The sequence below is a fragment of the Onychomys torridus genome, chromosome 2 (assembly GCF_903995425.1).
Source record: "Onychomys torridus chromosome 2, mOncTor1.1, whole genome shotgun sequence".
NCBI lineage: Eukaryota > Metazoa > Chordata > Mammalia > Rodentia > Cricetidae > Onychomys > Onychomys torridus.
In genome coordinates this window covers 123,698,435-123,722,007 of record NC_050444.1, presented here as the reverse complement: position 1 = coordinate 123,722,007, position 23,573 = coordinate 123,698,435, and the positions used below count along the sequence as shown (strand labels likewise).

Genomic DNA, 23,573 nt, shown 5'->3' with positions numbered 1-23,573 from the left:
TTAGGAGTCTTCTGGGGTTCCAACAGTGGGTGGGGAGGCCACAGGCTCTGAGGCACTGGCCAGGGCCGTTTTGCCTTACATGTTAATCCCAGGCATGGCGGGGCCGAGGGAGTTGGGTGGTGGTCTCATGCCGCTGCCGTAATTCTGCAACGATAACCAAGGGTCAGTCTATGAGAAGGAGAAGGGAACCGGGGAGGGGAGACAAACACAGAATACAAGTGAGGGTTAGTCCGTGAAGACAGCCTGATGAGAAAAAAATCATACATTCTTTCAGAAAGGATGGGGACCGAGTGACAGGGACCACAAGGACAACAAGCCAGCACAGAGGGACAGTCACAACAGTCAATGCGTTTTCAAGGGCTTCGCCTCGATAATCCATAAAAAGTGTCTGTTCAGCAAGCTGCTGTTGGCCCCTTCCCACAGGCCTCAGCAGCTAGAAGGGCTGACTCGGCTACCAGGTCCGCTGCCCGATTGTTGACAGGAGTCACTTAAGACTCTGAGGGAGAGGACCACAGAGGGCCCCAGCCCACCATCCCACTGACCTCAGGATGCTCAACACTCTCCCCTACCAGACACATGACCATCCCTCCCAAGCTGCTGGACGCCAAGGGCCTTCTTCCATCAGGACAGTCTCTCAATGGCTATACCCCAGCTCTACAACCCCAGGTGTTCAATGGCTGATGGAAACTGTCAGGGCACAGATAAACTGCACAACTGGACGCCTGGGCAAAGCCCTGGTCGGGCATCCGAGAAGTAGGTGGTGGGATGCCGGCGGCAACGAGCTCCAGTGTGAATTGTCTACTGCTGTGCACACTGCTCTTCTCCTGAGTCTGTTGTCCTTGTAATAAGACTCTGAAGCCAGTCCCCCTCCACAAAAGAGGCTGGAGGTCTAAGAGGGAGCAGCTGGCCACAGTCAGCTAGCAAATGGCAGACCAGGGTCTCACCCCTAAGCCTTGGATCTTTCCCAAAACCTCTGATGGAAAGGAGGTGAAGCCAGGGGACAGTGTTGGTCAGAAAAGCATGGAGGTAACACCACTGAAAACAGGTCTTCACAAAGGACCGCCTCCAAACGTCCCCACTGAGGAGCCCACTATTCTGCAGGTCATCCATAGAGGACTTGCGTCTAGAAGATACAGGCAGCGAGATCCAGACACCTGCCAAGGAGTGAGGCCTACAGGGAGGGCAGGCTGCAGCCAGCTTACAGAGCCCCACTCCCTGGGCCTGCTCTGGGTAGACACCTGCACAGGAAGCAGAGTCCACAGGACAGCTGACCTCAGCTTGGCCACTTGCTGTTGACTCCGGCAACTACATAAATGACAGTCCTCATTATGGAGGATAAAACTGTGCCACCTGTTTTATGTGCACTGTGGCCGTTCAGCAGTCACAGCAACTCCCTCGGAGATTATAAAATGAGGCGCCCAAGGAGCAGAAGGGTTACTGCTAAGCTGGGATAAGGGCCAGGCTCTGCCTGCAGGGCCACAACCCTGTTTTGTCTATAAAACAGGGACAAAGAGGCCAGGTGCCTGTAGCTTTACAGGGACCCATGCTGACTGTGAAGTTTTGGTTCTGAGGTGCTCTGAGAGCCAAGGGGCACATGGTGACCAGCGAGGACAGTAGCAGAGCAGACGTACCACAGCCCTTAGTGCTGCTGTGGAATCACAGAGTGTTTCGGCCCCCATTCAACCCTCATAGGGAGCTAGCTCATTATGGTCCATGAGAATGATCTTCCAGGTGCTAGAGCTACACACCTGCCCTTCTCCCAGGAAGAGGCAAGCCTCACACTCCAGGGCTAACGGGGGCCAGGGTGCTGTCACAGCACAAAGCATGGGCCAAAAGAAGGCTATCCAGGGACGCAGAATGCTGCCTGTGGTGGCTGCAAAGAAAATGGCCCCTAAAGGAGGAGGCACTAGGAGGTGTGGCATCGCTGGAGGAAGTGTGTTGTTGTGGGGGCGGGCCTTGAGGTCTCTTTTTCTTAAGCGACCTCCTGCTGCCTGCAAGATGTAGCACCCTCAGCTCCAGGACCAGGTCTATCTGCACGCTGCCATGTTCCCCTTCACAATGATGATGATGGACTGAACCTCTGAAACTGTAAGGAGCCACTCACTCTCAATGAAATGGTTTAGAGTTCCCACAGTCACGGTGTCTCTTCACAGCACAGAAACCCTAAGACACTGACCCAGATGGGAGATGCAGGCAAAGGATTCCAATCCTACCCAGCTTGCTAACAAGGTGGCATCCGGCACCGAGCTCTGGCAAGTCTTCCTCCTACAGATGCACACCCCAAAGGGTCATTCCATACTTCCCACTTCACAGATGACAATCTGGAGGCCCAGAAAGGCCAGACACTTGCCCATCCAGTAAGGCAGGAACAGAAGCTGAGCTGAAACCAGGTTTGGAGAACAAGTCCACATGGGACTGGAAGATCGGCACCTAGGTTCTGGAGGTGCTGGAGAAACAGGACCTCTCTCTCTGTCCCAGCTCCTGCCCGCTGACTGGGTGCTAAACAGGAGCTGTCCTCCCCCTTCCTCAGCAATTCTCTGCAGTGACGGGCAGGACATGCCCCCAAGGCCTCTCTCCCTTCCTCACTCCTAGCTGGTGAACAGAGGTACCTGCTCAACAGCTCTGCTGGACCAGGCGACAAGTCTGGGCCGGCAGGAAGGGGCTGCTCTCTCTACCTCCCTCAGGGGGAGTCTTTCTCACGCTTCCTATCACCTGCCCCATGCTAGCTTTCTCCTCAAATGGGAAGAACCATCTATCACTAGACACATCTGCAGAGGAACCTGAAGCCAGACAGGCGGTTTTCTGGACAGTGGATGGGCCAGTCTCCCATTTTGCTTTAAGCCAGGGTGCCTGGGCTACAGGAGGCTCCCCAGGGCCTCACTCCCTCTTGGGTGCTCTGTACAGAGTAAGCTGTCCTTCTGAAGCACTGAGTGTGTATCAGCCTTGGGTCTTTGGGGCCCTGGGGGGGATTCACTTTCTCCAGGTGGTACAGGACTGTCCCTGGAGAATGTCCTCTATTTGAACTTGCTAAATATAGACAAACTGGGATGGTGGTCTGAGTCTAGCTAGCTCTGGCCAGAACGTCATAACTGCTATGGAAGCAGCCTTGGATTGGCTGGTACCCAGAGTCTCGGAGGGGCTTGAACTTGCTTTACCCAGGGTGACCAGGAGCCCGAAAAACAGTGTTGTCTAAGAATTCACTCTCCAGATCCTGGACAACAGGGCACTCGCTACCTCATGTTAACACACACGAGTTTTAGATGGAAATGGATTAAGTGGAAGTACTGCCTCTCCCCAGCTGGTAATTCTGCATGCTAAAACCATCATAGACCCTGGAGGAAAAAGACTGGGTGATGCCTGTCTGCTCATTCCTTTGGGCCGAAATAGGATACAGGATCAAAAACTGGAATGCCACTCTACCTGGTTTTGAAACCTATAAAACAGCCCTAGACCACGCTGTATCTGCTTCCCACCTCCTTCCAAAAAATTCTAGAGGGGTCACTAGCCAAATACATTCTGATTCTTCACTAGGGGACATACAAGTGGTGTCCTACCTCTATGTCTAGCCTCAGCACAACACGACTCACAGAGTGGTGTTCAATTATGCTGCCTGAAGGGCTGGCTGCCCCTAAAGGCCTAGGTCAGAAGGCACACCACAGACCCTGCAGACAGGAAACAGAATGTTCACAGACACCCCTCCCCTGCCTCATAAAGTGTCATCTCCTGGCATCTCTTCGTCAAACAGGAATAAGAGCTGAGTCAGGAGAGAGCAGTGTCTCCCAGCACCAAGTTGAAGGTCCCTTCCGCTTGTCCACTACTGTGCCTGGGCAGGAGCCTCAGCAGTCAGGGAAATGATGGGAGTCTCCCCCTGTAGTTCAAAGCCTTGGGATTTGTAGTGGTTTGAAAGAGAAAGGTCTCCACAGGCTCATGTTCAAATGCCTGGTTCCCAGTTAGTGGAACTGTTTGGAAGGATTAGGAGGTGTGGCCTGGTTGGAGGAGGCACACTTGTTGAGAAGGTGTGTCACAAGGTGGGCAATGGGGTTTCAAAAGCACACAGCAGGCTCAGTCTCTCTTTCTGCCTGTAACTTGTAGCTAAGATGTAAGCTCTCAGCTATGGCTCTAGCATCACGTTTGCCTGCCTGCCTCCAGACTCCCCACCATGATGAAACTGTAAGCAAGCCCCCAATTAAATGCCTTCCTTTTTAAGTTGCCCTGGTCATGATGTTTCTTCACAGTAATAGAACAGTCACAAAGACAGGGTCCCAAACTTCTTGGCTATATCCTAGATGACCCTGACTGACTGTCCCTGGTCCAGGGACCTTCTTGCCTCAGAGCTAAGTGGGTATGGGGATTCAGTTTTGGGATTTAATATTACACCCTACCTAGCATGTTCTGAGTGATATAAACAAAGCACCTTAGGCCCTCCAAGGCAAGAGGGATCTCAGACTCTAGGACCCTGCCTCTTCATAAGAGTGTGCTAGACTTATATGGTATGATATTCAGGAGCCAAGAGAAAAGCTAAACTTCTGGAATAGTCTGTGGTCTCACTGATAACATTATTCTGACTGCTAAATTCTTGTTCTTACTCTAGTTCTTTGAGACAGGTCCTCATGTAGTCCAGGCTAGCCTCAAACTCACTGTGTAGTTGGGGATGACTTGAACTGATTCTCCTGTTGATACCTCCCAAGTGCTGGGGTCACATCTGGGCCCCATGAATGCCAGGCAGGTGTTCTACCCACGGAGGCACATTTCTAGATCGCATCTTTTTTCAGTTGTACTTTTTGTGAAGTGGGGGATGGAATCAAGGGCCATATACATGTTAGGCAAAAGCTCTGCCACTGAGCTATAACCACCCTCTAGCCTCACTCAACCTCACTATTAGGCCTAAGAAGCTGTTAATGACTTTACCAGAAAAAGAAAGCCTAATCGAACCTAAACAACCAGAATCCTGAACTCTGGTCTTAAGTTCTGCTTCCTTAGCTGGCCTGGAACTTGCTAAGTACTTGGACAGGGTCTCACTATGTAGCACTGGCCGGCCAGGAACTCACAGAGCTCCAGTTGCCTCTGATTCCTATCTCGAATGCTGCGGTGAAAGGTGTGAACCACCACCAGACCCAGAAGTTTTGTTTGTTTGTTTGTTTTAATTTAACTTTATTTTATGTACATTGGTGTGAAGGTATCCCCCTGGAACTGGAGTTACAGACAGTCATGAGCTGCCATGTGAGTGCTGGGAATTGAACCCGGGTCCTCTGGAAGAACAGCCAGTGCTTTTAGCCACTGAGCCATCTCTCTAGCCAGTTTTAAGTTCTTAAAGTTAGAAAACGTATGTTTCTTTATGGAGGCTACCAAGGCCCAGGGATCACCCTGAGCATCGAGTCCTCTCAGCACCTTACAGTGTGGACACTGTGCTTATTCATCTTAAAGACAGGGTTGTCGAACTTCTCAGAGTCCCCACAGGGGAACCAAGACCTCATCTTGCATCATTCGGATCCTGTACCACACTGAAAAGCCAACACCACCAATCCCTCGGCAGCAGTGAATACCCTACACTCAGGCCAAGGGGACGGAGACCCACTTCTGACTCTGGACAGAAGATGCTGAACCTTCAGATCCTGCCCTCTGCCCTGTCCAAGGGCAGTCCTGTGGTCAGCTCAAGATGACAGGAAGGGGGAAACAGAACTCTGGGAGACTTGGGATAGAATGAAATAAAGCACCAAAGTCATGACTACTGTGGCGCTCTTCCCTGGAGGATCGAGGCCAGGACTGCCCTAAAATCTTTCAACACCACAGAAAAAGCGGCAGGTTGGTGCTGTGGGATTCTGGGAAGGAGTGGATGCTTTTGGGTTTGTACGACAGGTTTCCCTACAAAATCGAGCACCTGGGGCAGGAGAACACAACTTCAGCCCCAGAGGAACTGGAAACCCGAGGAGGGAACCCAAAGAATCCCAGTCACCTATAATACAGATGGAGAGACAAAGTAAGACGTCGGAAGAGGGCAGAAAAGGGAAGGAACATTCTAGAGAATAAAACCCGCCCACTTCCACTATCCACAGCTGCTCTCTGACTTCTGGAAATGGAACAACCCTGCCACACTCAAATACTCAGAGGAGTTGGAGAAAGTGCAAGTTCCCAGAGCAGGAACAGCCTGGGAGACCCCTGTGTACTCTCCCGTGTGGTGTGTCCAAGGGGAGAACCACTCTGTTCAGCTGTAGATAGACACAGGGCGCTACAAAAGGACCCTCCGCGCTTTAAACCACCCTTTCTTGATAATGGAGCCCACTGGTCAAAAGCAACACGGAGCAGAAGCCTGGGGGCAGTGAGGCCAGCTTTGGATCACAGCTGGCCCGTCGTCTGAGAACACGGACAGAGACCCCCATTTGTCAGGGGGTGAGACTGCCTCCTGGGGTGCACAGGTGTCCCAGTGAGTCATCCAGGGACACCATCACCACTCACTTGACTTGTTCCATCACTGAGGTGTCACCGAGCTCTCTTAAGTCTGTTCCACTTAGGATGGGAAAGAGGCTTTGGATCTCTGAGGATCCCATTTCACACCTTGTGACACTTGACCCTGGAAGAGTCTGCCATCTGGATGATTCCCTGGCTGCACCCTGTGCCCAGGTTCTCTGGGGTTATCAGGTCTGCCCACTGTCTACCCAGAGGCTATTCCCACCCAGCCCCACAGGCAGGGAGGGAGTTGGGGACCTGAATGTGCCCTTCCTTCTAACTGAGAGCCAGACTGTGGGAGACCGACAGACCGTGGAGAAAGGAGAGAAGGCGGGTGCACACAGATGGCAGGGGAGACAGATGGACAGACAGGCAGGCAGCTGGTTACCTGTGGGCCAGGCCCCATGGGCCCCATGCCTCGGGGAGGGTTCATTCGCTGCATTGACCCTCCCATGTTGGGGTGACCTGTGGAAGAAAATGGATGAGCCATGGGCTGTTAGGAGTAGAGCAAAGAGGAACCCTCCCAGTCCCCAGGCCACCCACCCTGCCTGCCCTCTCTACCTTGCTGTCGTGTGGGATCCATGGAATTGGGCAGCAATGGCTGTGTCCCAGGAACTCCTCCTGGAGGCTGCGAGAGACACAAGACACAGCCTGAGTCACTGCTCCTAGAGTTGGGGTAGAAGACACATCTGCCTGCCCTATCCAGCCTTCCTGAGGCCATCTCTGCGAGCTGGGTAGGATGCCCCAGCTCTGGAAGGCAGCGCAGACATTCTTGCATGCATGTGTCAACACTGTAGCATCAGGAAGGAATAAAGCGGAAGCTAGGCTCTCCATCTGAACTTGCACATCTGCAGTCCAGAAACGAGGCAAGCTATGGCTTCACTCCAGCTTCACCCAAGGGGCAGCACATGGGACTCCAGGGGCTTCGCTTTAAGTCCAATCCCACCTTCCTTTTGCTTCCAAGATGGAACTCATCTAAGTTCTCCAGATAACAAGGACTCGGAGGGAGCCACTGGTTCAGAGCTATCACCACAGGAGGCCTTCACAGGTAAGCCAGGCAGGTTCAGGTGGGGCTAACTGAGGTCCAGAGCGCTAAGACCTTGAGCCTGGTCAGCAGAGCCACCCAGGCCTCCCAGCTCCCAACTGCTCCCACCCCAGAGGCTGCAAAGCATCGGCCGGTAGAGGAACAGGTTGCTCTTGGAGTAGTAGGTTCTAGTATGAGAATCGTCAAAAAGGGCTAGGGTAATATGAAAACAGACTAAAAGTTATTTACTTGGGACAAAGTTATTCCGGCTGTAATGTGAAAAAGAAGAGGACAGCAGGGGGGCGGGGCAACATGTCCCGTGGGACCTTTAGGCCAAAGAGGAGCTCTTGGCTCCTGGAGAAAAGCCTTGGTGATAGAGGGCCACAGCTCCTGGTGGAAGATGCCAATGCTTGTGGAGGCTGGGGGCCTGTGACTGTCCCCAGCCTTGACTGCTACAGTAGGCCAACCGGGCAGAGCTCTGCCTCTGGCTGGCAGACAACGCTAATCAGGCTCAACAAGGAGCCGGAGTGGAAGGGACAACTCCCGGCTTCTTCAGCTTCAGAACAGGAGCACAGGCTGAGGCAACTCCTCTGGCTAGGCTGCATCTCAGGTCCACAAAGCGGGACCGTCACCTGCTGTTTCTGACTGCCTGGGGAGCTGGTGAGGCTGGGTCCCTGCACCCCGAATTTACCTGCTCCCCCTCTTTCCCTTCAAGTTTCTGAACCATGACTCACCTGGCTGGTCTGCATCTGCCCATCTGGACTGGTGGTTTTTAATGGAGGTCAGGGATTTGGGCCTCCTAGATTCCAGTACAGGTACACCCCACCTATCCTGTCCAGATAGCACTAACAATGGCCACATTTTGTACAGCATCCTTTGTAGCTTCTAAATCTGCCAGGGGTTTCAGCTGGGGAAAGTACAGGTTAAGGGGTCTGGGAATTACTATCTGCAGTGGGGCATCTGAAACAGGGGTAGGAACACTAGGAGGCTGATGCCTTCATACCTGAGAAGGAAACACAGCCCTGGGGGTGGGGGTCATAATCTTGTTGTGTGGACCCCCTAGTGGCCCACAGGGGACAGCGATGCCCTTGGGGCTAAGCCTGCTCTTCTACAGCCCTGTCCTTGTGAAAGTCCCTCCTCCCTCCCTCCTCCTGCTCCCTCATCTGTGACATACTCAAGAAGCCCATGTTGCTAAAAACCCTGGGTTTCTCAATTCCTTTTGTCTAAATTTGCCCCCTTTGTGCTGGAGAAAACAAAGGAGTCGGGGGAGGAAAATAGCAAGGTGGAAGTATGCTGGGCAGCTTCACACCAGAGAGCTTCCTCCACGGTCCCCATATCACGTCTCCTGGGCTTTCTCACCCAGAGAAACCCCAGAGAGTGCCAACCTAAGTGACTCTATTTCCAGATCTGGGTGTGCTGGGGATGCTGTCAGATTTTTATTTCTTTAAAGATTTTTTGCTAAGTCATTGGAAGAATTTTGGCTTAAAAAAAAAATGTTTTGGCATGAAGAAAAATCTCCCCTACACCTCCATTAGTTTGTCTGTCCACCTCAGCAGAGACATCTGTACTTCTTCAGCAATCCACCCTGAGGGGCTGGACCAAGGAAAGGCTGCCCACCATAAACTGCCAAGCCCAAAGGTCCAGAAGAAGGTATGTGACCCTGGGCTGAAAAGCCCTCTTCGTAAGCAGGATACTTTCCTAATTATATGAATGAACAAATCCTTCCTTGTTTCGGGGAAGCAGGCAGACTGCTGGAAATCTCACAAACACTGTGCTCCCTCCGCAGCCAGGCTCCTGCCTGATCTAAGCATTCCTACACGACATTCACCCTCTAATAGCAGGATTATATTTACCAGCCTTGGCAATCTCAAAAGCTTCCAGGGGGGGGGAAATGCACTTTGTCAATGGACTTCATTAAGGAGGAAGACCCTCTTCCAAGAAGGGGCTGGAAGGGAGGGTTAGGGTCGTTACCACTTTCTCTACAAAAGCTGCGTCTCTCTGAATACAGCCAGCCTCCTGTGACAGGCAGGTTAAATGTGGACCACGGACTCAGAGCAGACCCTTGAGCAAGTTTAAACCCCACCTTAACACCTCGTCCTCCACCTCTTAGACTTTTGACAGTCCAGGTCTCTCTAGGCCTAAGGATGGCTTGGGGGTGGGGCGGGGTGAGGGGGGGGAGAAAACAAGAAAAGGTACTGTACCTGGTTTCCCATTCTGATCGGAGGCCTGGGGCCGCCTGCATATCGCGGTGACATAAAAGGCTGTAATTACAGGGAATTAGTTCAATGACAGCCTGAACTACTAAACAGTGACAAACACAACTGCTTTGCACCCTGCAAAGTCCAGTTCACTACAACTAGTGCTCTTTAAAGATCTCTCTAGTCCGGCAGCCTCTTCCTTCCAGGCAAAACTTCCCGTGGGCAGAGGAACAAAAGATCCACACAACACAACGCGTCTCCCAACCTGCACTGGCTTGCAGGAGTCTACTTTGGGTGGAGGGGCAGCGGCTGGGACTTCACCCAGGATGCAGAATAGCTTACTCAATGCAGGGCAAAGGAGACTGCCACTGCTCTCCACAAGGGCAAATAAAACAACCAGAAACGGAGAGAGACGGCACATCTTCAGGTCTGCAGACAAAGCAGGACACCCTGCACACACAAGCACACACACAAGCACACACAGAGAAACCATCAACAGGGAGGAGTGGGAAGGGAGCAAGGACTCATGGGAAAACATGGATGGGGAAAAAAAAAAGAAAAACAAAACAAAAAACAGTAAGGGACAGCGGGCTCCCTAACTTAATGCGGGAAATGGGCGAGAAAGCTTTCTCAGCAGCGAGAGTGCACAAAGAAAAGGCCAGGGATGCAGCCTTGGTTACAAACAAATGATTGATCAAACTCAAAATCAAACAAGAGTGAGAGAGGAAAAAACAAAAACATAGAGGCCACTGACAAGGTCACAGAAATAGTTTTGTTTCTTTTCTCTTGGTTTCATTTCCAAACTGCGTGGGATGTCCAAGAAATGAAGACTGTCTTTAGAAAAATATAGAGAGAGGTTTCAATTAAACTTGTCAATTATGACTGGAAGGCACTGCTGGAGCACATTGTGATTTTTGTTTTTCCTCTGCGGGCTCTCTTCTTCCTCCTGCCCCGCGCCCCCCGGCTGGTGGGCCGGTGAGCCACAGTGAGTTTACCTGACTGTGGGGTCCCATCATGCTGCTGGGATTGTGAGGTGGAGGCTGTGCGTGCGGCGAGGGCTGTGACCCCGGAGGACCCTGTGAGGCCAGACAGTAGAGGCAGGTTTAGATCACAGCACATGGAGAAGCGCAGAAGCAGCTTAAAAGAACAAAAATTAAACCAAAACGCAGAGTGGCGGCGGGCGGGCGTGCGGGTGGTGGGCTGTGGCTGGCGGGAGGTGGCGGAGCGCTGCTTGGGTCCTGGTTCAATGGCGAACAACGGCGGGCGGGCAGGCGGGAAGGAGGGAGGCTGACCAGAACATTCACAGGGGATTTGGAAAAAACAACAACAACAGAAAAATAAACAAAGCACCTTCATCAAAGCACACAGGAGCGAGGGCCGGACACAGGCTACCGCTGAACAGAGTTTGCCATGTTAAATACGCTGGTTGACTCAGACCATGGTACAGACGGGGCCCCTGGACCCAGATGCAATCCTGCAAGTACCACTTTTCAGAAGACACGCAAGGAATCAGGTGACGTCCCTGCCCTCAAGGAGCTCACAGTCTGATAGACGGAGAGCGGGTCATCTGGGACAGCATTTGTTAAGGGCCTGCTGGGTGGAAGCGGGACGGAGGGAATGGTGGCTGAACCAGACAGAAGCAGAGGAGCAGGTGGCACTAGCTTCTAAGCCAATGGGGAACACAGACGGTCGCCACGCGTCCGCCCAGTGCCAGGGCTCCATGGTTCATGAATTTACCTACAGCTCAACACAGCTCTGTACGGCAGTGTCTCTTCGACACTACGACAGGTCCCAAGGCATGAAGAGACTGGATGACAGCCACACCACCTCTAGGAGTGAGAGTAAAGTTCAGGGGTGGAGGGCCCAGTTCCTCACCCCAGTGACAGTGAACCACCGGCAGTCCAAGCTGGCCCAGAGCTCTGGGCTAGCCTTACCTCGACTCCCTACCAAACATGAGGAGATGAGTTCACTTAACCCACAGAGTTGGTCAAACTGTGGGTTATAACCCATGAGTGAGTGCCGATATTAACACAGTAAGTCCAAACACAACAAAAACAAAAGGAAAAGAAAATATCAGGGAGCCTTTATGTATCATAAGGAGCGTTATCTCTTCAGAACTTCTAGTGTGCAGAAGACAATGTCACAGAAGTTTCCCACTGTGGGTCACTGACAGTTTGCCACAGAAGCCCCTTCTGGCCAACAGGCCATTGGGACCTGGACTCGGGGTAGGGGCATGAGTCAGTCACACATCCCAGTGCACTATTCTCCACCTTGACTGCCCCTGAGCATTGGAAGTGATTTTGGAGGAAAACTCCAGATGCTCATGAAGGGGAAGGAAAGCTACTTTTTTCAAAGGAAAAACTACAAGTTAGCCACAGTGACTGGTTCCATCCTCAGTCTCACTGAGGGGCTGGGGAGGAGGTGGGGGAGGAGGTGAGGCAGAGGTAACAAAGAAGTGTGCAGAACAAGAGGCAAGGGCTGTCCAGCGGCCGAGGGCACCACCGGGGACAGGCCTAGAGCCTCTTGGCCAAGCGAGGGGCTGTTCACTTCCGGAAAGCTTGGAGGAGCAGATGTTCCCCTACCTGCCACGCTACTAATTTCAACAAGTGTGTGTCTTTCTAGCGGCTGCCAGCAACGGCATGGTTTGTTACCATGAGCAATTTTCTTAATTAACAGACATTAATTAGCCATTTAGCAATTTTGCAGGCATTTGTTTAGCGGCTTTCCTAAACATGAATACCACTGTGATAATGGTACTGATTAGAAGGTCCCCTAATTAACAGTACAGGGAAGGAAAATTGAAATCACATAAATTAAAAAGGGAGGGGAAGTTAATGAAGGCGGGACATATTTGCACCTGCAAGTCTTTTGTACCACAAAACTTGGGTGTAATGTAAACAAAACAAGATAATTTGAAGCCAACCCCCCAAAAAAAAAGAAAATGAAAAAGAACGGAGGAAGAGAGCTCAAGGGTAAGGTCCAGCTGCCAAGAGGGGGCAAAGGCTCACGTGCTGGTCCCTCAGCTCTTGGCAACAGGGAATGCCGCCTCCCTCCCCTGGTCATGGAAGTGTGTCTGCAGAGCAAGCAGGCTGTTTGGGGCAAACCCCTCACACCTGTGTGGTTCCTAGTGGCTACCTCACTTGCTGAGTAGAGGAAGGACTTGAGGCACCCACAGGTGCGCACCTTGGGGCCTCACAGGATGGCTGTCTTGAGGCTCAGTGCTCAACACCAGGTCTGAAGCCTGGCTAGAAGGCAAGGGGGTTTTGAACACGTGGAGACGGTAAGTTTGTCACCCAGGCAGACACAACACAGAACGAGGCTATTGGTGAGGCCCTGGCATGTGGAGGGAGACAGGGAGGGAAGGGGGCTGTTGAACTGGGGGATCAGCAGTTCCTATGTCTCCTTATGGATGTTAAGGTGGGCCAGAGAATCCTGGCCCAGGCCACCGGAGATCGCCCAGAGAGAAAACCCCATAGCAACCTCAATTCAGATGAGGTTCAAGTCATCTCCCTGAGAGAAAACCCCATAGCAACCTCAATTCAGATGAGGTTCAAGTCATCTCCCTGAGGGGACACATCACCTCTGACTGAGGCTTTATAAACTTCCAGGCACAGCCCCTGGCCTTTCGCAGAGCCTGCTGTATGGGTCAGAAGCAAAAAGCTTCCCATGTGCCAGTGGGTCGCTCAGGTTCTCAGGACCCCTACTATCTGTCCTCGGCCTGGCCATAGTCTTACTGCGCTGTGTGACTGGGCTGTGTCCTTCAGACTGCAGCACCCCAGAAGGAACCCCTCACAGCCTGGCACATCCTCAGGAGAAAAGCATAGCATTATGTTCAGAGAAATCTCCGCTGCCCTGAGAAAACGACAGTTGCATTGCCGCCTCCACGAGAACGTGCGGAGGCTCCACTGCCGTTTCCTTCAGCCGACAACCAGTGGCCGCACTGGCCTTTCCAGAAAGCTGCCGGTTGGTTTACAGAAAGGGAACGCCATGGTCTTTTCAACTGGTTCTGCGAGGGCAAAACTACACAGGACGTAGGACAAAACAAACAAAGGCCTTGCTGGAGGTTTCTGACCTTTGCGGGGATGGGAGGTGGTTCTCGTGAACATGCCCAGAGACCAAACAAGTGAGCTGGGCGTGATGAGAGGAGGGGGGTGTCCCAGTGATCAGTTTCCCAGGCAGGACAAGTTCCCATGGGCCTTCTTGGAGTTCAGCTATCGGGGACCTTTTGAAGACCCTAAAATAGCTTTGTCTAGAAGCATGGCTGGCCAAGGCTCATTCCCTCAAGGGTGCTGGGGGTTTCTGCCACAAGAACTGTACAACATTAGGGTGGATCAGGATGGCTGAGCACGGCTCCAGTAATCACCTACTTATGGATGGCCCTACAGTGACAGCCGCCCCCCTCCCTAATGTCCTTCATTTATAGGGAAGGAGAGCCCAGGCTAGGGACTGGGCTAGGACTAGGGCCTACCAGAAACTACCTATTTGCCTCCTAACTCATTCACCAGGGTTCTCTCTGTGACACACTAAGTCCCCATCTACATCTGTTTTTAAAGAAATGGGGCCTGGGGAGGGAAAAACTGGGTTCAAATTCTAGCTTTGTCATTGGCTGCTCCTGGCCTCTCACTGATGAGCAAAACCAATTCTGACAACATAGGGGAGAATGGGCTTTTGCCTGCACCAGCTCACTTAATCCTACGTACTGCGACGTAAGGACCACCAGCCACACCCTTTCACAGCCAGGAACAGAGCTCAGAAAGGGGAACGTACTCATTAGCTCTGAAGTTACTGAGTAAGGGGAGCAGGTAGATTTCAAAGCCTGACTCTGGGGCCCAGGGATCTGGAGAAGTCCACCATCCTGCAAGCCCATGAGCAGCACATCAGTGTCCAGGAGTGCTCCTGGCCCAGTGTTAATGATGCCTAGCTCCCTCTTGCTACCCAGAGAGGTAAACTGAGGCACAGAGTAGCTGCAGAGTATAGATCTGCTCTAGGAAGCCCCGGGAGCTCCTGCAGTAGATCAGACATATCTACTACCCTCACTGTCAATGTAGTGGAGACAGGGACCTGAGGTTGGGGTAGGGGGTACCAAGTGAAGGGCAATCCCAGCTCCTGAATTTTGGAAAAGGTAGCAAACACACCCATGTTCTGTGTGGCCTTGATACTGCCCCGACCCTGTTCATGGATTTGCCCTTCCCTTAAAGTTGCCTCTAGATTGCTGCCTTCAGACACCGGAACTCCCACACTTCCTTCTCCTTCTTTTTCCTGTAATTTCAGCATTAAGTAGTGTTATATCCAGCAGGCTGTGAGCGCCACTTAGGCAAGGCCTGGGAGGCTCTGTTACGGTGTGATGGAGGCAAGCGTTCGGCCATTTCACAGAACCTTACAGTCTGGATGCTGATGGTTTAGTGGAAAGGCCTTTACGGGCACCAGCATGGTAGGGAGCAGCACTCCTGTAGCTCGAAGATGGGGGAGGGGGGGTCTTTGCAGAAAAGCATTTCACAACTGCCAGCAGGAGCCCTGCCTGCCACAATCTGGCTACGCCCCGTACCCAAGCTTTGGAGAGATGCACTAGGGCGTGATGGGGAAAGCCTCGATGTAGATGTGGTGAGTCCAATTCCCTAACATCCCTGAGTCTCAGGCCTCCTGAAGAGAAATGGAGCCATCTATGTAGACACTGCAGCAGTGAGGCCCAGCTCACGATGGGCCTCTCAGGCATTCTTGTCTCTGACAGGGAAAATGGCAATGTGGCTGGCTGGTTCTGGCCTGGGTCAGGGTGTTTGCCATGAACGTCCACAGCCCGAGGAAAGCCAGAGTATCTTGCAAGCCTCGGCCAACAGCCTGCTTGTCAGGTGGTGGTGTGTACAGAGCTCTGGGGCAACAATGATTGTTGTTTGCCCCATTAGAACATCCAGGACAGGGCCTGTGCAGTGAGGGGACCACACAGCTACCATCAAGGAACCTCAAAAAGCTCTGGGAGGTACCTCTAATGCTTGAGTTCGAGGAACTAAGATAACATGTGGGTAGCAACAGACTGACCAAGTTGGTACTCTAAATGACTCTGGGGTAAAGGATGACAGTTCTTTAATATAATAAAGAAGATAAGAGAAAACCAAACATATACTAATTTTTAAAGGAGAAAAGAAAATGTATGTGTTCTTAAATGCCACCTACACTCCCCCAGGAGTACCTACACACACTTGGAAGGAGCAGGCATAAGGTGAAGGCTGTGACACCAGGGTTAGAGCCATGGCTTTGTGGCCTAGGCCCTTGACTCATCATCTAGGTTCTTCGTTAATACCCAGTCCCAAGGGCTGGGACAGTGCTTTGTAATGGTAGTGTCATTACCATCTAGGCCAAATCTGACTTTTGTCCTCAGAGGTCATTGGAAAGGGGACTTAAAGACGTAGTTTCAAAGGGTAAAGTAAGACCCCATGACATTCCCACCTAACACTGTGGACTCTGGGTTTTATCAGTCAGCAGTAGAGTATGAAGGCCTTGTGGAACTAGTGGCCACCTGCCTGCTGGACATGTTGGCTGGACACTACGTGTCTGTTATCTGTGTAATTGGCCACCTTTGGGGGGTGGGGGCAAAGGAAAAATACCCAGCATTCAGACTAATGGGCAGGCCGCACAGCTTGCTGCAGCTGGTCCATCTGACTACTGGGTACCATCCTCTGTGCCATGTGTATGTTAAGCACTGGAGACACGAGCAACTTCTGAAGCTGAAGGCTGGCTGGAGAGACCAAAGTGAAACCATGACCACAGCAGCATCAGAGACAGAAACCAAGTCAGGAGGAAGTTAGACAAGCAGTGGCCATGGCAGAGCGGCAGGAGGCAGGACCCTGAAGCGTGTAAATGTGCCCTGGGCAGTCTGGGCCCGCAGGGTGGAATCCAGGCAGCCCCAGTTCAGGAAAAGGTGTGCTTACACGAAGGTGGGGACCTAGGCCTGGTACTGAAGCGTTTTAATCTATGGGCTACTGTAAGGGAGTCACTATTAGACTGTTATCTCCAAGGATCACACATCCATTTCTTTCCTCTAACACGTTTCTCTATTTCTTTCTCAAGTCAAGGATCAGAACCTATGGCCATGGGGAAGCCTGCGAGCTAACAGCTGTCCAGGGTGCTAATTCTCATCACTTGCCAACTACATGGGGAAGGAGGAAAGCCATTATATTCTTGCTGTGAGTGGACTCTGTGGCCTTGCTGGGATCTGTCACGACACTGACTCTGTCAAGGTTCCCTGAGAGCTTCTAGCAGGCTCCAGATGACAGACCCTTCTTTCTCTGACTTCTATTCATCACAAAGTAACATGTTTTGGGGATATGTAAGAAGTAGAGATAGACCCTGAGAGTAAACTACATCGGTTCCTCTGGACACTGGGAGAATATTCCTGCTCTGCCACAGCAATCTGCTCCCCGCCCCCTTAAAAATTGCCATTTGCTCTGAAATTGGGCAGTACTCCTATGCAGCTGGCTCCCGCCTGCCAGCCTCCACCCTGCCTGCCAGCGCTCCGACTCTGCTGTGAATCACAGCAGCACAGTGAAGGTGAGGTACGTGTTAAAGAGACATGGCCTCATCTACCCAGAGAATCCTGCTCTACTCGAAGACCTCCGGACACACTTGTGCACACAGTCCCTCCAAACTAGCACTGCACAGCTCAAGAGACGATTCATGAGTGCTCACAGGCAACCAGGAAGAGGGTAGCGGGGCCCTGGAAGCCACACACCCAAAATGCAGCACAGATCTGAGAACAGACCTGGAGGTCTATGGTTTCTTTTTCTTCCCCGCCATGCTGGGACGACCTGGGACTCTTTTCTCAATTAAGTAAAACATGTTGGAGGTGCCTGGTCCATTGTCACGTGGCAACATACACAGTCCCTGGAGGACTTTGGCAGAAGCCCAAGGAATGACTCTGGGATAATGGATGAAGCCAGAGTTGTGGCAGGAGCCCGGCCTGTGTGCCCTCTGAAGATCCTGATGTGACTGTAAGACAATCACAAGTCTACAGTGCCCAGACTCAAGCGCTTAGGCCAGTGCCAGGAGCCAGCTATCACCGAAAGGCAGCTGCTCCTATGTGAAGCTGTCAGCTCAGGATCCTGTCCACCTCCTAGAATTCTTCAGGAGCCTTTTTCCTTGTTACCCACTCAGGAATCCCACTGGGTAGGCTCTTTGATGGCAGGAATGCACCAGCCTGGGATATAGTTTCTTCATGCGCCCCATGCCCACCCCCTCTAATGTTACCGGGGACCAGGACTCAGCAAACAGGTTACTTCTCCAGACCAGATCACGAATTTCCAGACTCTTTGGCTCTTTCTACAGCTGCAGAGCAAGTTTATTGGGACCAGTTAAAAACAAACTTTAGGAAGAGGAACCTGACTAGACCCGTGTGTTAGGTTTGTGCACTTTGACCTTAGAGCAAGGATAGGGCAAGACTCTGTCAAAGCCCCGAATAACAATGACCTGAGAACCAAGAGTCTTCTCTTGTAGGAGAGAACTGCAGTTGGGAGAATTCACAGACAGATGGAGGGACAGAGACCAGGCCCAAGAACAACAGGTCTGGCTCTCGCCCGGGGACCTAGAGCTGATCTACCAATGTGGTGAGGATATCAAGGGCAGGTCAGACAGGGTCCAGATGCCGTACTAAGAAATGAGGCGTTTACAATTAAGGGACACTGGGGACAGGAAGAGTACTTGACATGGTGGTCCAGGGTGGCACCTGACAAGTGCGCCACCAACACCCAGAGGCCTAGGAGGCCAGGCAGAAGGCTATCAACTGTGACTGTGTGCTGCATGAGGGAATGATTGAATCCTGTAGATTTCCAATCACTCTCATGCTCTTTGGTTCAATTCAGAGCTGATGAAGTAGGTGGAGCTGTTTCTGTTTTACAGGCAAGGAAAAAAATTAAACTCAAATGATGCTCAAGCAAGATTCTGGCGACACACGCCCTGGGGTCTGAGAGCAGGTCTCCATTAAGCTCACATGAACAAGCCTGCTAGGAACAGAAGCGGCGGCTCCTGAACCCACAACCTGCTTCCCAGCCCTCCCTTCCCCTCCAGGCTCCTGTTGGCTAGACTAAAGAACAAGGAGTCAGGGTGGCCAAAGCCATGGAGTACTTCATGTGGGCGGATTTCAGCAAGGCACTAGGGAGTTGCCCCATCAAATGGGACTGGTGTTTCCCAGGCTCCAACCCTGTCAGTGGAACTGGAGGGTTAAGTGCTGACGGGGAGTTGATTTGGAGAGTCCATGAACCTCAGCAATGCCATGAAGACTGTGCTACACTCGAGGACACCTTCTGTCAAGAGAAATATATTCAAGGCAGCCCTGACTCCTGGCTAGGTAGGAAGCACCTAGAATAAAGCAGCCCCAAGACACACAGCAGCCATCCAAATGGTAGTAGATAGAGAGTACTCAGCAGGCACCCAGCACCAGGCAGGGTCCCCTGTGCATCATTTCACAGCATCTTCACATAGGCCCTGAGGAGTCGTGGCTGTAGCATCAACCCCAAACACGGGGTGAAGCAGCTGAGGTTCCGAGAGGTCCACTGGATTTTTTTGAGCGATCCTAACCACCAGGAAGGATAAACCGTTTCTTAGAGGAAGGAGAGGGTGAGGCTCTGCACCTGACTGACCAGAGGGAGCAGTGTGCTCTCCAGGCTGCAGCAGACATGGAACGAAGGCTGTTCCTCATCTTCTAGCAACACTAAGAAACACTACTGAACACGAATACATTTGTGTCCAGCCCACCCCCTCCAGCTTAGACAGGCACAGCAGGAATCCTACAGCACCTCAGGTGCTGACCACGTTCTGCTACCAGGAAGAGGCAAAGCCCTGTTGCTCCCAAGGCCCTGATCCCAGGCACTTGATACTCCCTGGCCCAAATAGGGGACCATCCACACCTACCTGTGTCTTACAGAGGCACACCAGGACAAGGCTTTACTGGAATTTTCTTCCTCAAACCCTTTCTGCTACAAGGACTAAGCAAATCTGACCTCTTTTTTTTTTTTTTGGAAAGGAGACAAATCTCACACAATCTGCTGACGTCATGGCAGGACAGGTACGGGGGGTCTACCCCTGCAGTAGGCTACAGAGAGACCAAACGAGATCGCTCCCACAAACAGGAACACAATCATAAGCGACTCCTGTCGGGGAAAGGAGACAGCCTAGAGCTGAGCTGCTGGCAGCACGGGCCAGCTCTCTCAGAAGCAGAAAAAAGAGCTCAACACTGAAAGAAACCCAAGTATAAAATGCAGGTCCAAAAGAAGAGGAGAAACCAGCCCCGGCCGGGCCTTCAACAGCAATGGCTACCAGTCCATCTAGTGTCAGCTGCATAAATGCCTGACCTGAGTTTACAGCTTGGGAGGTGAGGCCCGCAAGTACAAGGAACAGTAGCAGGTTCTCTGTCCAGGCCTCCTACCTACTTGGGAAGGAGGGTACAGAGAGAGCTGTGAGGTATTGGAGAAAACCAGCAGGGCTCCACGGTGTGGGGCTGGCTCCTCGTTAGGGGGCAGTCGCAGCCTGCAGAGCCACTGGGGGCTTTGTTACTGAGCAAATCTCCCAGGCGCTGACTGCTGATGCATAGCTAACAGGGCGGCAGACATTGATTTATGTTCAACTTTCCATTTCATCAGGGAGAGTTACGGCGCTACATGTGGAGTGCACTTTTTTTTTCCCCCTAAGGGGAAGGGAGGGCGGCTGGAGTGTGCAGGCACAAACCTGTCCACACACATGAACGTTGGCAGGCATACCAGCCAAAGCCCCAGCCGGCCACTCAGGCAGCCTGGCACATCAGGAATAACCTTTTGTCCATGGTTGCTAGGAGCCCTGGTGCCAGTCACCTGCCACTGGGCAGACACAAGGCACCAGGCTGGCTGCCGAGTGAGCACAGTCTGACCTCTTTGGAGGTGATGGTGACCAGGAAAGGTGACTGATGGTAAGGCAAAAGTCCCAGAGAGGGTAGGAAGGCTCTCTAAGGACACACGAGAATTTGTCAGCAGGGCTAAATTCAATCCAGAGTATGTAGCTCTTGGGGGGAGTGAGGGGAGGGGGTACGCTTTTCTGCCCTACAGCTGGCCTACAGTAACCAGAGGTGGGTAGTCGCTCCCAGAGTAAGCGGAGTTGACCAGGTAGGGGCAGAGTAGAAAGGACCCCACTTCTGACTGAGGCCTGGACTCAGTGGTCTGGATACTTCCTCCTCTCTGATCCTTGTCAGCAGCACAGCCTTGCCCTCTCCTCTGTCAGTCTGAAGCAGATGACTGGACCTGGGAGCTGGGGGAGCTCCTAACCCCCTTGGGGGTAGGGGCTCACATAGCACCTGTGGGCCTTCAATCCCTGGGCAACAGGCCGCGCAGAGGCTGGAGTGGAGGGGTGGGGCCTGGGGTGGAGGGCAGGCAGCAGCTGAAGACAGGCAGTTCTGACAGAAGTTCTCTGCCCTGCCTGGGACCATCTTCCTAGCCAGACCTGTCCATCCCCAGCAGGTTTCTTCATTTGTGCTCTCCAGGGCCTCCGTTCCAAGTCAATACAATCCCACAAGACAGAAGGAGACACCTCCTCGCTACTGGAGAACACTTCACCCCCCTCTAAGGTGGGACAGCTCATTAGGAGGGCCTGAGCACCATCAGGGCAGGTGCGCGCGTACGCACGCAGGGTGGGGTGGGGGCACCTAAAGGGTCAGGAGGCGTTTATCTACTACTACACCCAACCCCTGCTCCCCAAAGAGCCCATCGCTGCCTAACTCCAGCCTGTCCTTCTGTGAGGCATGTCTCACCATGAGGTCCCTCCTTGGGGGAGGCTTCTGTCCTGTTCACCAGAGTTCCGACCCTAGGGACCTCGCCTGATACCCATGGATTTGGTTCCTCCCCATGCCCTGCCCTTCCCTGGTTCACCATCTTAGTCCAAGTTAGAAGTGGGTTTCAGAAATCAGGAAAATGAGGTTTAATCCCCCCAACCCTAGACTTGCGGTGGTCATGACTGCAGCAGAGGTGCCTGTTCTGTGCAAGCAGCTTTCTGGCTGGAGGACGGACTGGCCCGAGTGCCCTCTGCTCTTCCTTTCTTCTGGAGGGGAAGGCCGTCATCAGCATCCACCCTCCAGAGCTGGTCCACTGCCACCAGTGGACATTCTTGGTTCCTGAACCTTGATCTCACTAGAAACATACCACCCATCCCAAGGCTCAGGTGGGCACCCCAAGGCTCAGGGGGTACCCCAAGGCTCAGGGGGGTACCCCCAAGGCTCAGATGGGCATCTTATCTTTGATTGTTTACTTCCACTGCCAGGCAGCTCACTACTCTCCATAAAATCTGCAGATGGTACAACTGCCTTCTACAAAGCTTCAAATTAGCTTCTCTCTATCCCCTCAAGGACTTGGGATCTGAGGCTGGAGCCTCACAAGGCAAGGTTGTCTCTACCATTTGGCAGGACGTCAACAACCAGCAGAGGCCTCTCGAGGCTGAGCCTCTCAGGAAGACCGCAGCTGAGTCTGCAGGAGGAAGGGCTGGGTTGTGGACCTCGTCCTTCCATTGGCTTATTTCTCTATTTTGCAGGCGCTGTGTGGTATTTCCGCCTGGTGACCTTGTCCTTGTACCAACCACACACAGGGTGGAGGGTAAGGTAGGTCCTCTGGGGCACTGGGTGTGGCTGGAAACGAGGAATGAGGCAGAAAGGAGGTCTCCCTGGGAGGGTGCTGGGGAACTTCACTGTCTCCACCAGCTGAGCTTTTGGTAAAAGGAGTTGGCTCCCTCTGCTAGCCCAGGATGGATCCACAGAACACACAACGTTTCTCCCTGTGACCTTTGCTGGGACTCTATGGCACCAGTTCCCTGCTCCCTCCAAGATTCCATGTCTACGTCTACGGATGATGAGACTGGACTGGCACCCTCTCACCAGCCTCTGTTGTCGATCGAACACTGTCATTACGCTCCTGTAGGACTCGTTTGCTGGGCAACCCCATCCGGACTCTGGCTGGATATTTACGTGCAACTTCTTCAAGAAGACGGCCACAGTCTTTCCTTCCTCCCTTACACAACAGACAGACACTTACTCTTGGATTCCAGAGGCCCGTGAAGGAGAGGCTATGAGGAGCTGGGAAGCCGGAGGCTGGACAATGTGGGGCAGTCCTCCTTTTTCTAAGTCTCCCTCCCTCTCCCGCCCATCCCTGCCTCCTTGGCAGCATCACCAAGAAAAATGAAAGTAAGCTGCATGCTTAAAAACACAACTGAAAACAATTATTGGAATTTCAAGACAAAACAGGAACGGAAACAGTCTCTACCCAGCGCTCTGCTCTGTGACCCCTGCTCTCCTGCAAATGTCCACTTCTGGGCCTAGAAATCTTTACTGGACAGTCTCCCCTTTGTGTGTGTGTGTGTGTGTGGGGTGTCAAGAAACCATGGACCTAGCCAAGGCAGCCAACCGGCCTGCCAGATGTGTAGCCTGAGTTAAGCTGTGAGGGGGGATGCCACTGCTTGATCATGTAAAATCCTCTGGTTCATAGCAGAAACCGAAGCTGAAGACACACTGCAAGCGCTTTTCTCCAGAGCGCCAGTCCCGAGGAGTGCCCAAGCTGGCTCTTGGTCAGACTGTGCCTGCCTCGGTCTAGCACTCCACAGCTGGGTAGGCTTCTGTTCTGTACCATGAACACCACAAATAAGCTTGGTTCAAACATGTACTGTGTCTCTCTCTAGTACTGCCAGGTGCTGTAGCTGTCAGAGTTAGGGCTTTCTCCCCCTCTCCTTTTTAAAAATCACAAGGAACAGAGAGTTCAACTACCTTGGCTAAACTCTGCAAGGCCTCCAAAAACCCCCATAGTCTCTCCAGCCATGAAGTGTGACTAGGTCAGTATCCGAATGACCAGACATATCTCACATCATTCTGGAGGACTAGACAGGCACGGCTCATCTCAGAATCCTAGACCTAAAGG

General features: G+C 52.4%; 1 protein-coding gene across 3 annotated transcripts in view; it reads right to left on the bottom strand.

Annotated features, from left to right (window-relative positions):
* Nucleotides 1-23,573, bottom strand: part of Ssbp3 (single stranded DNA binding protein 3) — a 146,793-nt gene that overhangs the window by 12,734 nt on the left and 110,486 nt on the right. Inside the window, exons 6-10 of one of the 3 annotated variants that reach the window (XM_036178525.1) lie at nucleotides 10,662-10,742; nucleotides 9,670-9,729; nucleotides 7,006-7,072; nucleotides 6,833-6,909; nucleotides 80-144 (exon numbers count right to left, since the gene is read on the bottom strand). In XM_036178525.1, the coding sequence (XP_036034418.1) occupies nucleotides 80-144; nucleotides 6,833-6,909; nucleotides 7,006-7,072; nucleotides 9,670-9,729; nucleotides 10,662-10,742 (350 nt within the window). Of the gene's footprint in view, nucleotides 1-79; nucleotides 169-6,832; nucleotides 6,910-7,005; nucleotides 7,073-9,669; nucleotides 9,730-10,661; nucleotides 10,743-23,573 lie in introns of all 3 variants that reach the window. The other 2 variants (XM_036178523.1, XM_036178524.1) reach the window with 2 other exon arrangements.